At 45.5% G+C, this 14,040-nt stretch overlaps 1 protein-coding gene across 2 annotated transcripts in view; it reads left to right on the plus strand.

Annotated features, from left to right (window-relative positions):
- The window catches only part of gpr158a (G protein-coupled receptor 158a), a 76,208-nt gene that overhangs the window by 16,355 nt on the left and 45,813 nt on the right, over window positions 1–14,040 (plus strand). For both annotated transcript variants that reach the window (XM_053858837.1, XM_053858838.1), the window contains exon 2: window positions 3,488–3,593. In XM_053858837.1, coding sequence (XP_053714812.1) covers window positions 3,488–3,593 — 106 coding nt within the window. The remainder of the gene's footprint in view (window positions 1–3,487; window positions 3,594–14,040) is intronic.

The raw sequence follows: 14,040 nt of genomic DNA on the forward strand, positions 1-14,040 counted from the left end.
AGAGCTGATCTCCTGGAGGAGCGGAGACGAGAAGCAGCAGCTGAGACCAGCTGTGATGTCAGAACTTCAGACAAGCGGGCGAAAACAGCGCATTTTGAGCGCTTTAATGTCAATAAAAGATGTGAGGAGTTTGTTTCCTGAGTCAGTCTCCATGCTGTAGCTCATTTTCAAAACTAGTTTAGAAGTGATCCTCATGCATTTTGACCTCTAGGACCATCGGCGCTTGACTATGTTTCCACATATGTAACATGATGCGCTAGGGAGGGCAATGAAATGATGATCTGGAAAGTGCCCCTTCACGATTGGTCGTTTGTCTGTTCCCGCTTTAACTGAGCATGTTGCTTTGCCGTGTGTCATATAGTCTGTCCGGGGTGGACCCGACATAGTCACGTGTCGCTGACTCAGCAGGGACACTCACATTTCCCTGGATAATATTGTTGTAATCTCACTCCTCTCGCTAGTAAACATGGATCTTCGTCCGTTGAGCAGAGGAAAAGCCCTGGTTGGTTCTATTTCAGTCCATCAGCTGGCAATTAGCGAGCGTGCGGCCCTGGGCGCTGACATGAGCGGTGGCACCTGAGATCCCATGTGAGCACGTGTGCTGCCATGATGGATCCACAGCCTCGCTGCTTCCTGCCTTCTTCCTGTTGGTTTTCTTAATATGATCACCGTGGAAGCACAGACAAGTGAGTTTAGGTTTTGTGTTTGAGTTGCGTAAGCGAGTTGTGGCTCCCTTCCAGCTGACTGTCAGGACCAATCGGATGGTTCAGATTTCAGTTCAGCCGCCCGCTTCTATTTTCAGATTCGTTATTTTGATATTAGTGACGCAGCGTCACAGCTACAAGGTCACGGGTTTGAATCCAGTTTGCTGTTTTCACTGACAGTTTCATATTATCAACGATTCCTGAAATCTTCATTGAAATCCAGTCAGGATTTTTCAGTTATTTTGCTAACAGCTAACAGGTAAACGCTAATGCTGAGGTTAGAATTTGCTTTTGTTCATGTTTCTATTCTTTGGCCCACTCTTCTTTTCTGTGAAAAAACAAGAAGTAGACAGTGGTACACAGCCTGAGCAATGGTGAATGTGTGGGAATGTGCCATCTAGTGGGGAAACGTGTGCATTGCAAGGAGAAAATGATTGGATTCTCCAAGACATTTACGAAATCCAAGGATGACAGGGTTAAGAATGTTGGTTAACCTTGGAGCAGAAGCTAGTGAGAACGATGTGCCGCTCTAGTCTTCATGTGTCTTGACAGTTAGCGAGTGTGAGCCGCGATGATGGAGCCACATCTGTTTCCTGTTGTTTATGTTTTTGTTGTCAGTTTGCATTGAAAGTACTGCTGGTTCCGTACCTTTGTTGCGGAACATGGTCTTTCAGTCCTGTTGCCTGGTCTTTGAATTAAGTGTCACTTTATATAGTAGTGTTGGGTAGAGGAGGTTTCATGAGAGTATGATGGATAGATAGATAGACAGATAGATAGACGGACGGACAGACGGACGGACGGACGGACGGACAGACAGACAGATAGATAGATAGATAGATAGAGCAGCGTGACAGGTGGAAACATAAGAGCAAGTAACAATAGTACAAATAAAGATAAGAAAAAAGTAAAAATGAGGTTTCATGAAACAGTGTCCTGATTTCCAGAGGCCACCAGATGGCACTGTCTGCTGTGAAATGTTTGGACTTGAACAACTAATTCAATGAAACCTCACATCATTTCTAAACCAAGAGCGCCATCTAGTGGCCTCTGAGAATTAGGACACTCTTTCATCAACCCTGCAGCACTGTTTCATGATACCTCCTCTACCTGTCACTATTATGTAGGTGAGAAGGCAGTCAGCCGATGACATGCTCATATTTCAGTCAAGACTTTTCCGATTGGTCAGTGGTTCTTTGCCCCACCCCTATGGTGGAGAGGATCCGTAATTAACACATTTTTTAAGGAAATCTGAGCAGGGTCACTCAAATGAAAACGTGTTTCGGAATAGGCAGATCCAAATCCTGGATGGGCCTGGTGGTACTTTTTAGCTCCCTGAAAGAGGCCGGGGAAAAGATCTTGTGCTCGACATGTTCCGCCCAGCAACTTCTCTCCACGTGTTCCCCACTTTCATTTACCATTACTGCTGTATTAGCAGTTATTCCCCTGTTCATTATACGGTGCGGCATCCATACTTCATGAGTGCTCTCCAGCTTCGCTGCAGGCTCTTACCTTTCTTCATGCTCCACGTGGATGCACGAGCTTCTCACAGCGCAGAGCTCTGAACGAAAGGCTCGGCCAAAGGGGGAAAGCCCTCAGCTCTGTGGTGTGATTTCCCTTCCAGAATGTTCCTGTTCCTCTCTGCCACCATCAGCAAGAAAAAATGACATTCATGCAGAAGCTGACGTTCACTACCGCAGACTGACCTTCCACTCAGAGATTTAGGCGACCGTGTGGGCGTCAATCCTCAGCAGCCCACTTCCACTCGCTGCTTGGCTCAGCAGGCTCATATTTAGACCTGTGCTGTCAACTTTCAAAGTCTTTTATCGCTGTTTGGGGAAGTGTCCGACTCCTGAGTGGCTCCAACGGAGTATGAATTTGGGGGTTAGGTAAGTGGGGGAACAGGCAGGACAGGTGATTCCTGAAGGTCAGCGGGTGTTTGCCAGCAAAGGTGGAGGCAAAATGCCTGCCTGGTGCTGGAGCATCTGTGTTTCCTAAGGGGCCACATTATATACTGTGACTGTTGTGAGGGGCCGCCAATTTGAGTCACATTTTGTCACTAAAATATTATAAAAGATGGAGAAAATGGAAAAAAACGCACATACGTCTTCAGACTGTGGGGTGCGGTATTGTGCAAAAGTGGCGTTCAAACTGTCAGTTCAGAAGAAGATTGACCAAAGGTCGTAAAATAAAAGTAGATGTCATGAAACAATGAGGTAAATGATCCATGAAATGGGCGAAAACTGAGATTATACAAGGTTTTTGTCATGTCTATATCTCCATTAACAGGTAAAATAAGGATATTTGTAGCTCGCATTCACCCTACGACTGAGACCAACTTAACACAGGACTAGCTACAAGTTTGTTCCCATAAAAGCATTTCAGTTCTTGAATGAAAAACAGACTAGTCAGAACCCATAAGCCCAAACCGGATGAGGGGAGCCTTCGAATGAAACCTGTTGGTTCGGCCTCTGGTGGCTGAAGTCCACAGAACAGGAGGAAGAAGAGGGGAGAAACAAGCTGAAGTTTCAGGCGCATTCAGCGAGATAACTCCTCAGTGGGGCACGAGCCAGCACCTTGAATGAAAAGGTGTCATGCGTTCTTGACAAGTTTAGATGCAGACATCTCTCTGCCAGGTGCGGGTGAAGCAGTTTTTTTGCTGAAATTGCTGCTACAGTTCCCTCTTCCGTCTCTTGAGGTCCATATGCACTGGCTGTTCCCCGCCACCGTGACATCCTCTTGTCCGTCGCGAGCGTCTCGGTTGACTGCTCCTCCTTGTCTTGCAGGGGCGTGGTGCTGGTGGACGTCAATCTACAGGATGTCGATATCGACCAGTGCTCCACTGATGGCTGGTTTGCTGGAACTCATCGCTGCAACCTGACCACCATGGAGGTGAGTACGCGCGCCGGAGACAGCGGATTGATCGACTCGGAAGTGTAACGCACACACTCCCCCGGACGCTCCTCCGCCGAGCGGTCAATCTGGGAGGAGGGGGGCGGCTGACCAATGCTGATGTGATTCTTCTTTAATGGATCTATTACAGGAGTCTTAAGAAAACACAGCGCCGCGATATGAAGAAAGTCGAGCGTGATGAATGTGATGGACGTTGCTTCTTTATGGATCAGTTAATCATGATTTATGTTTATTAGCTCATCTGCTGAGCATAAATCAAATAAATTCAACTGGACAGTGCTGCTGTTACAGAGGAAAATGTATGCAAACATAGGCAAAATCATTTTCATGTTTTATGCCAGCTTCAAAATAAAACGTTACAAAGGTGTGAAAATAAAAAGACGAAACGTCATTTAAAGTCCTATGTAAAGTCCCAAGTATTATAAATCATATTTCAGTTTTGTTTTTCTAATATGGGCGAGGGACAGGTTATCAGAAGGGTCCCTTAGGGTTGGGGTCTCTTTCATGGTTAAGGCCCATTTATGCATCCTTTAAGTATGAATACACACCCTGCCAAGTGAGCAGTGAGTCGGGAGTGGCACAACCAGCGGGGCTTCATCACAGCACCGGCTGTCACACGTGATGGGTTGTTGTGATCTGCAGTGACAGGTAGTGATCGGCATTCAGCGTTGAAATCGGCCGATCGTCATTGGTGATCGATCGATCAGAACATCCCTACTGATCACATGCATTCTTTATGTTGGTGCTGCTGTTCACCAATATATCCACCAGGGGGAGCAGCCCACAGTCAAAAGCTTATGACAACAACTAACTCCCAAACCAACATGGCGACTGTGGAAGAAGCATGGCTCATGTAGCTCTTGTACAAAAGAGGAAACAGAGGCAGCGTTGTAGGAGGAGGTGGTCAGTGAGGCGGTTAAATGTATCGCCACTGGAGGACGGAGAGTTTCCACCATTGTTATATCTTCTTCGACTCATTAGAGCTACGTATCGAGTGGTAAGAGCAACACTGCCCCCTATGATTTCCGGTGGTACTACTCCTTTTGACTTGTGTCCTTATGCTTTGTGCAGAAATACAGACAAAATGAATGCAAAGCACGGAGAGAACCATCCGTCTGGATCTGGATCCGTTTGGAACGTTAAATGGGCCTTAAGGCTGCAGCTTGTTGTTCGGATGAATGTTGGGAAAGTCACGTATCAGGGTAAAGAGTTAGATTAAGTAAAGAAATCCCCTCATCCCTGCATAGTTAAGACCTGGGCGTGTCGTGACCCATTGACCACAGGGGAACCTGGTCCCAAGTCGCCAAGTTCTTGTCCTTGATTTTGCCCTTCATCTTTATTGATATTTGCATCTGTTTTCCTTTTTCTCCTTAGATTTCCTAACTTTGTTTATACAGTAGAGTTTATCCAGCAGTTATTATAGTTACGTAGTGGTCTTCTTCAGTTGGGACCCCATGGGCTCCAGCTTGTGTTCCATTTAGTTCTTTCTCTTCTGATGATAATACAGTCTTGTTTCTTCCACATCAGATTTGGGTTTGGCTGGTCCAGGATTAAGATTAAGGCTCAGATGACTGGCTTGTCAAGGGTCCTCAGTCAAGCCCACCGATCTCTAAATTCCGGTTCGGTCTTGGCCCCGTGAGAGGCCCCTATAAGACAAACCGAGAGATGTATAAACCAAGATGGACAGTAGACATAAAGACTACTGCAGTTGGCCTTGAAGGCTCTGGGGTCGAATGGTTTAGGTCAAGACTGGCATCTGGAGATCCGGGTTAGGATTGTGAAATAGAAACATTTTCAAAGTTTGTCCTGTTAAACCAGAGGTGGGCAATGAAATTTCTTAAGGGGCCAGGTTATATCTTGTGAAGGTTGAGAGGGGTTATTGAACCCAAACAATGGAGGGTAAAGGAACAATGAAAATAAAAATCAAGTGATGACATCACATGTGATAATGAAATTACATTTTAAAAATGGTTTGTCGTGTTTATTTAATTTAGACCACATTCCATTCAAACATTCTCAATGTGTCTCATACGTTTCAAAATCTAATTTCATTTCTGATGTATTTTAAGGGACAAGAAATACTCCTAAGGCAGCCAACTTAAAAGATGAACAATCAAATGAGAAGGTTATGTTTCCGTTACATCATAATGAACAAAAAACAATGCACAAGACAAAAATGTCAGCGACAACAGCAATGTCAGTTTTATAGTTTTACTCTGACTCCCGGAGGGACACATAAATACAGTCAAAGGGCCGCATTTGGCCCCCGGGCCGCACTTTGACCTGGCCTGTGTTAAACGGTAGATGGGAGAAAGTGGATTTAAAGCAGCAATATCAGAGTACGATGCGACTGAGAATGAGCTGGTGCTGGCCTGCAGTGAGCAGCTCGCCCTCTCCATTGTTCTCGCCATGATAAGTTGCAGCTGCCAGTTGCAGGTGTGACCCCACGTTGGCCCTGACAACACCGGAGCCCATGACTCAGACTTCTTTAATAAACCACGCAGCCCATCTGAGGTCCTCCACGTCTGTGTGGTGATTCTTCTGGCCGCTCCACGCTTTCAAAGCGTCTCCTTACCTGTCGGATTCCAGCCGTGGAGAGCGATGGATTCCTGAAGAGCTGCTGTAGATCAGACTGCTTCATAATGCATGGGATGTAATGGATTGCAGTGAGCCTCCCTGAATAATTAATCCCTCTCTTTGTCTGAGTACTTCCACTCCTCTGTGGACGGTCGGTGACAGACACTCCTGCGTGTCGTGTGCGTGGAGATGATCGACGGTGTCACTGGTGGCGCAGGGAGCGATGAAAGTCTTGTGTTTGAGCTCAATAATGAGAGTTGCGTTGTGGTCTTTCGTGAGTTTTAGATAAAGAAAGGAGCGTGGTGGTGGGAGACTCACTCGAGCAGTTTGCTCTCTTCATCTTCAAATCCTGCCTCCATCCTTGGATCCGTCTCCCCGACCTTCATCCTCCTGCTCCTCTTGCTTTAAGTGCCTCCATTCCAGCAATTGAATTTGACACAACGCAGCGGTTCCGGACAGTCGGGCTGGCGGACCCGCCGCACATTCTGCCTCTCAAGCTGCTGTTTGCCCAGCCAAGCATGCCGCCGCTCCCGACCCGGAGCTACGGATGACTGACTCACAAGCCGAGCCGAGGAGGCGGACTCCGATGAGGCGTGCGGGATTATTGACATGGGAAACGGCATCACAAACCTGAGCTCATCTGAAGGCAGACGGGATCTTAGCAGAGGCTTTTCAATTGGAAGTGTGAAAAAACAAAGGAGGTTTTGAGCTTAAAGCGAAGGCAGGAATGAAAGTTTTCTAATGTGAAAAGTGTTGTCTCAGCTTCGGTTCAGGGTCAGTTTGCAACTGTAAGATGCTGAGGAAGACTTTGTCACTGACACTGCCGCTCAGTGATGTGTTGCTTTTGGCTTGCCACGCGTTGTAAACCAAGTGGGACTGACCTCTCCGGTATCTCACCAGGTTCGTCACCAGTTCAGCGCCTCTCACTATCACCCTCGTACTTAAAGGAGTCGTCTTTTCTAACAGCTCTTGACTCAGCTTAACCACCTCCAGCTACTGACCACTGCGTCACTGACGCCTCTTTATCCTCACCAGAGAAACCACAGTGGTCCAGCAGCAACCAGCTCCTGCAACTGAAGCCTCAGTGACTGAAGACTGTAGGAAACAAATACGTGAAAGTGAATTTAAAATGTTTAAGAATCCGGATATTTTTCAACCCTACGCTTTGTTTGTTTTTTAAAAATGTGAAATTCACAAAAAAGTTTTGTTAAAAAAATGTAAAAATAAACAAAAATACTGATTTAAACAATGTATATAACATGTTTTTAGAAAATTAAATAATGAATAATAAAAATGAGATTTTACGTCTAGATTCTAACAGATTTAAAGAAAAAAAGTGGAAAAAATATTATTAATGCAGTTTTTATTATCATCTTTCTTGTTCATTTATTATTATGGTTGCACTTGACTGAAAGGTGTCATCTATAAGGTATTATGAGTGCATTCATGTGACACCATAGTGGACTCATAAGGCTCCTTCGATGATGTTATGAAATTTCAGAATCAAGTATGACAACCTGTAACACGGTTTATTAAGTGTTATTAGGCGGAGAGTTTGATAGAATGGTGTAATATTATTTCTAATGAAATATTTTATAAACCTTGTCATACGTTACCATTCATGATCATAAACATTCTGGTGTTATGCCTTTTAAATGCTTCATGATGTGTTTTGAGTGAATAAACAAAATCCTTTACAGATGAGACCTTTACGTTTTTCAGTTTTTAACATTATGTACTATAATATAATTACTATAAGCACAGTTCAGGTTGACTATTTCAGCATGTCTCTGGTGTGGACAGCTCCAGCAAAGCGCTGACGTGAGGCGCGTGCAGGCTCCTGCGGCGCCTCAGTCCTGACTGTGCGCCTGGAGTTGTGCAACGCTGCGAGTCTCTGCGCGGTTCAGGTCCCATTACCCGGCTGATCTGCCGGCTGCTCTGACAGCTTCCCCGCTCTGGTATTCCCTCTTCACTCATTCAACAGAAATGCTTACCCCTTCATCTCTTCGCCCGCCAGAGATGTGGGATAAATATAGTCTTTTTGGGAGGAATTCCCTGGCTGTTAGGAAAGCAGGGCATCGTAGAGAGGAGCGGGGAATCCCACAAGCCCCGACAAATCCCGCCGCCGCCGCCGCCGCCGCCTCGTCCCCATCTGATTGGGGCTTCAGATAGAAGCTTTAAAGCGTCTTAATTAACCGCGCTGGCGGAAGCGAACAGAGCAACCGCTAATTACCCGCAGAGATGGCACCGAAGCTGCGATGAGCAGGACAGGAAGCGCCAGTGGAGCCGTGGTCCAGGATGAGTCAGACAAGCACCGGGGGAAGAGCAGCGTACGAACAGATCAGACCAGATGTGTCATGTTGGTCGTGACCCCTGAAGCATCAAGAATGTTCTTCAGAGCAGTGACAGCATCTTCCAGGCTCAGACTCATGAAGCAGGTGAAGAAGAGAGTGCAGCATGGTGGAGGAGACTGGGACGTCAGAGCGGAGGGAGAAGCCTTTCAGGACAGTGGAGGCCACAGCCAGGAAGTGTAGTTTAGAGCAGTGATTCTTCACTGGTGGGTTGTGACCTTTAAGTGGGGTCGCGACTTGGGTTTTATTACTGTACTTTATCTGGACAGCGGACCTGAAAGTGACGTTGTTCATCGTCAGTTGGTCACCAAATGGTCAAACAAACAAACAAAAAACACTGAAAAGCTTTAAAATTTAAGGTTAAAACAGAATCTAAAAAACAAGTAAAATATTTAGAAATCTTTTAATGTAAAAATAATGTACAATTTTTTTACCAAAATCAACCAATAAATAAAAATAGAATAACATTTGAAATTTGTGACATAAAAAAAGGCAGAATTTAGCCAAACTCCTTTTAAAAAATGAAAAATACCTTTAATAAATATAAAAAGTAAAAACAAATTTTTTTAATAAAAAAGAAGTCTTTAAATTTTAGAAAGTCATAAAACATCTAACATTTAAAAAGTCAAACAGAAACTTTGAAAATTGAAACAGCAGTAAGAATATATATATATATATATATAATATATATAAAATTTCAGAAATTTCAAAAGTCACACCAAAATCTGCAAAATCAAAACAAGCAGGGACCCCCTAGAATTTTTTTTTTTTTTTTTAAATATGTGAGAAAGAAGTTTTAAAAGTTCTACATTTAAATAGTCAAACAGATAAGAACATAATAATAATAATAATAATAATAATAATAATAATAATAATAACAATAATAATAGGTTTCACATTTTTAAAAAATAAATAAAATGAAATAAACCATGAAATATCACCAAAATGTGAAAAAAACGAAACAAAATCTATGCAATTGTTGGACCCAGTGATGTGAACCTGGAGCTGCTTCTCTCATCCCTCCCTCCTCTGGTGGAGCTGCAGGTCCAAGCTCGCTGGCCCACAGATCACAGACACTGGAGTTCGGCCTCACGTTAATCGCCTCTCTTCTAGCTGGCACCGTGGAACTCGGCATTTACACGGAAAGACTTTGAACACAGTCGCCGGCGGCTGCAGTCTCCCAGTACCGTACAGCGCGGCAGAAAGCAAACAGTGGGCCCAGAGAGAGTTGGAAACGAATGCAGAGGTAACATTTATCCGGAGACCCAGGAGATTGGACGGGAAGCGAGTGCAGCCGCTCGCCTGCGACGGCCCAAAATAGACAACAAAGACGCAGCGCTACATTCAGAAACATCTTCTGTCGCACTCTTGAGTCTTCAAATCAGCCCACAGGCTCTCCACGCTGCACAAAACCTCAGCTGCGCTGCTAAATATATAGGAGTGGCGGGTGGATCCTTCACGTGCTGGGCTCGGTTTCCAGCGTTTTTGATGCCGCCTCCTGTTTGTATTTAACAGTGGTCCAGATCACGAGGAACGCGCAAGAATTCCAGCTCATTTTACCTTCTCCGATGGAATAGTTGTAAAGTGTGGTGCATGCAAATAGGAGCCCACACACTGCCGCGGTGTTCCGCCGCCTTGTCTGGCGGGGTCAGAGGTCGTGCTGAGAGTGGAGGAGTCGGAGTGATTAGAAGGAGCTGGACGTCCCTGCGGGCGGAGAAGAGGAAAACTTCGCTTGATACTGTTCTATGCTAGTTCTCCTTGTCCCCGTTTGTGGTGTGTGGGCTTGTTCATCCTACTTTGTGGGACTAATTCTTGACAAAACACTGTCCTTGTGAGGACCGTGCGACTGTGTGGGGACAGTCATAATATAAATAAAATAACTGGATTTCAGTTTGGTTCAGAGTTCTGGGGAGTCATTTGTATTGGATGGTTAGGTTTAGCATGAGAGGCTGGGGAAAGGGTTATGGCAATGAGACACCTCACAATGTGCCCACGAGGATATAGATATGTCTGTGTGGAGGTGTGTGTGAGGCAGTTATTAGGGGGCGATCATGAGCACAATATCCCAGCTCTGTGAAGATGGATGTGTTTACTGGTCTGGGTCAGACGGCCGTGTTGCGCTCCCTCAGGGCCTGAGAGTATTTATCAGACCGATGTCGGAGCACCCGACTCTGGAACGGATCCAGCGCTTGGCGTTGCCGGCCCCAAACGTCAGGCTCCGGCTCAGTGTGGCGAGTTGACCTCATTTAAAGGCACGGTGGGATGCTAGAGTCGCTCTGAGCGCAGAGAGAGCCGCCCGGGACTTGGTCAGAGTCTGTGTGGGTCAGAGAGTGTGTGGGATTTAGACTCGGGTCTGAGCTCGACACCAGAACGTTCATGTGTGTGGCAAACTTGGAGAGATTTCAGTTATGAAACTCTGAGTTGCTCGACAGCTTCTCTGGCTATTGACCTGGCTGAATCTCACACACGCAAGTGAGTCCTACTGACCCACTTCCAACTGTTTCCGACTATTGTTGGTCAAGTCCAGGTCATGCAATATCTCCATGTCACACTCTTCTGAGCGAGTCCTGACTTGAGTCTTGAGTTGGGAATCAGCTGCTATTGTCAGTTCTGTAAAAGCTAACTGAGATACTCAAAATAAGTCACTCTGACTCTTGGAATAACCTACACCTCTGAGTGAGTCTAGCTTCACACACTTGGGAAGCACCCTAGACTCATTGCAATGAGACCATGTGATGTCAGTTTCTCAACACCATTTAGTGGCGTAGAGCAGAGGCAGGGGGCCGCGTTTTTTGACCGGAACTGGCTCAACACACCTCTGAGCGAGTCCTGAGTTTTGAGTCTGTGAATGGGAAGCAGCAGCAACTCTTGCTATTGTCAGTCCTGTCACAACAAACTGAGACCCTGAGACTTGAAACGCTCATGAGGAGTTTTCTGATCTCAAAATCCCACAACTCTGAGTGAGTCCCCATGACTCCCCATGACTTACGTTCACTATAATTCACTCTGACTCTTTGAGTAACCACTCCTCTGAGTAAGCTGGACAGGACTCACTGTCAGGTCACGCGTGGGAAGTACCTTAGACTCATTGGAACAAGGCCGTGTGTCGTACGATTCTCAACAAATCCCACACCATTTAGTCACTTAAACTAGTGAAGCGTTGATGAGGCTTCATGAAACAGTGTCCTGATTTTCTGTCTGTTGTAAAATGTTTGGACAACTCATTCAATGAAACCTCACATCATTTCTAAACCAAGAGCGCCATCTAGTAGCCTCTGAAAATGAGTACACTGTTTCATCAACCCTGCAATACTGTTTCATGATACCTCATCTACCCATCACTAACTTAAACCAAAAAGCAGTCATGAAAGTCATTTTTCTCTTGGAATTATTGAGTCACACCGATCTAAGTGAGTCCTAGTGACTCCCAGTGATTCCATGAAAATGAATCATCCTCTCCAACTCACATTCCAGTTTTCAACACTGACTCACTGCAGAGCTGAATCCCACAAATCTGAGCGAGTCCCTATGAAGAGTCTTCAAATTGCGTTGGAATTTTTATGAGACACAACGCGTGACTTGTGAAACATTTGAGCAAGTGTGAAAGCAAAGACGACAGATTTTAGAGGCAGGTTCAGGCAGCGTGCAAACCCCGTGGTTCAGCTCGCTGGTCTACAAAGGCGACATCTTCCGCTGCAGAGTGAGTGCTCGGCGGGTGTGTACGACCATCTCATCTTCCTCTGCAAACTTGTGCCGATGGTCTAATTTCCCTGGTGACGCCGCGGCGCCAGCTCGCATCACACGTGCAAACACTGGCACCGCTGCACCCTGTGTTGCATGCAAATTGCCTCCCGGCCGAGTTTTCCGCCGCCTCTGTCCGTTCTTCAGTTCCATGTGTAATTACTGGATGATAAGCTTTCCTCTGGGTCTGAGGGGCCCTCTGAAGGATCATTACAAATATCTACTGAGGCCCATTAGCGCGTGATGAGGCTCCGAGCTGGACCGGAAGAGAGTCGGCTCTCCTCGCGGAGACGGCTGGTCCTCATTAGCACGGCAGGATCCACCTTCTTCCCGGATTCCTGCTCAGGTGGAAGACGGCGTGGCCCCAGGATCAATTAGCTGGAGGCCTGGGCTCTCATTCCCGGGCTCGGTTCACTGAGGGGTGACGCCGCTGCCTTTGATGTCGGGAGAAGGACTGCAATTAAAAAGTGAAGGTGATGAGTTCATGATCACGGCATTTGCTGTGACAACGTTTTATATGCCATGACTCATATAGTATCTGGTGACTTTGAAGGAGGATGAAAGTCCTCCCGGACTTGAGGATTCGTTTGTCATTGAGAGTCATTACTAGAGTCACACACATAGAATCACTGACATCCACAGGACTCACAGTCATGAGTCCCTGTGACTCAAGTTACCAGAAAGGAGTCGCTCCGCTCAGTCATAGTCTTGGTCTGTGAGTCTGTCTCTGCAGTTAGTAGCTGTTTACAGGCTTGATACATTCTTGTAGAAACCAACTTTGTGAGTGACTGTCAGTGAGTCCCTGTAACTCAAGTCACTAGAGAGGAATTGAACGTGGATTCACTTCAGAGCAAGTTCCTGTGACTCAAATTAGTAGGTGGAAACACATCTGTAGTTGTGAGATAAGAACCAAGTCAATGAATGACTCAAGTGGCAAGAGAAGCGGTGTCTGACTCAATGATTCCCCTTGGAATAAGTCCTTGTGACTCCAGTTAGTAGGTGGTAGGCGGCTTTGACTCATCAAATCCTGCTCAGCTATACTTGTGAGACGGGAACCAAATTGACTCTGAGTCATTCAAAGGCACACACCAGACTGACTTTCAGTAATTTGAGTTACTAGTCAAGACGAATTGAGTCCATGTGACTCAAGGTCTACTCATGATCTAGCTCAGATGTGAGCAGGTCAATTTCCTGAAGGGCCACATTATAAACTGCGACTGTTGTGAGGGGCCATCATAGCAAAAGAAAGGTGGCGATGACTATGGAAGGTGTAAGTAACAAGGATGAAATGAACCATACCACATGGAAGTAAGGATCTTAAGAAGTGTAAATATGTCATGAAACCTATAAAAAAATCATTTTGCATGTATCTTAAATGAATAGAAATCATAATAAACTATGGACCAAACATCGAGGATTGAAAGGAAATTTATTTCCATCTATATTTTAAATTTTCTTTCAACGGATTTTGAGGAAAATACTATAATGACAAATGAAAAGAATTAACAAAAATGCAGTCATGAATGTACTGTATTTACTGGTGAACTAGTACTTGATAAAATACAAACAGGATTTAAAAAATGACACAAAATGACCACTTATCAGAGAGGGCTGCAAAAACACAGACAATAGGCCACATATGGCCCTCGGGCCGCACTTTGTCCAGGTCTGATCTAGCCGAATCCCACACATTTGAGTGAGTCTCTCTCACCTGAATTTCAGGACAGAACTGAATGTCACAGATCGGCTCCATTGTC

This window comes from Synchiropus splendidus, chromosome 3, assembly GCF_027744825.2.
Source record: "Synchiropus splendidus isolate RoL2022-P1 chromosome 3, RoL_Sspl_1.0, whole genome shotgun sequence".
NCBI lineage: Eukaryota > Metazoa > Chordata > Actinopteri > Syngnathiformes > Callionymidae > Synchiropus > Synchiropus splendidus.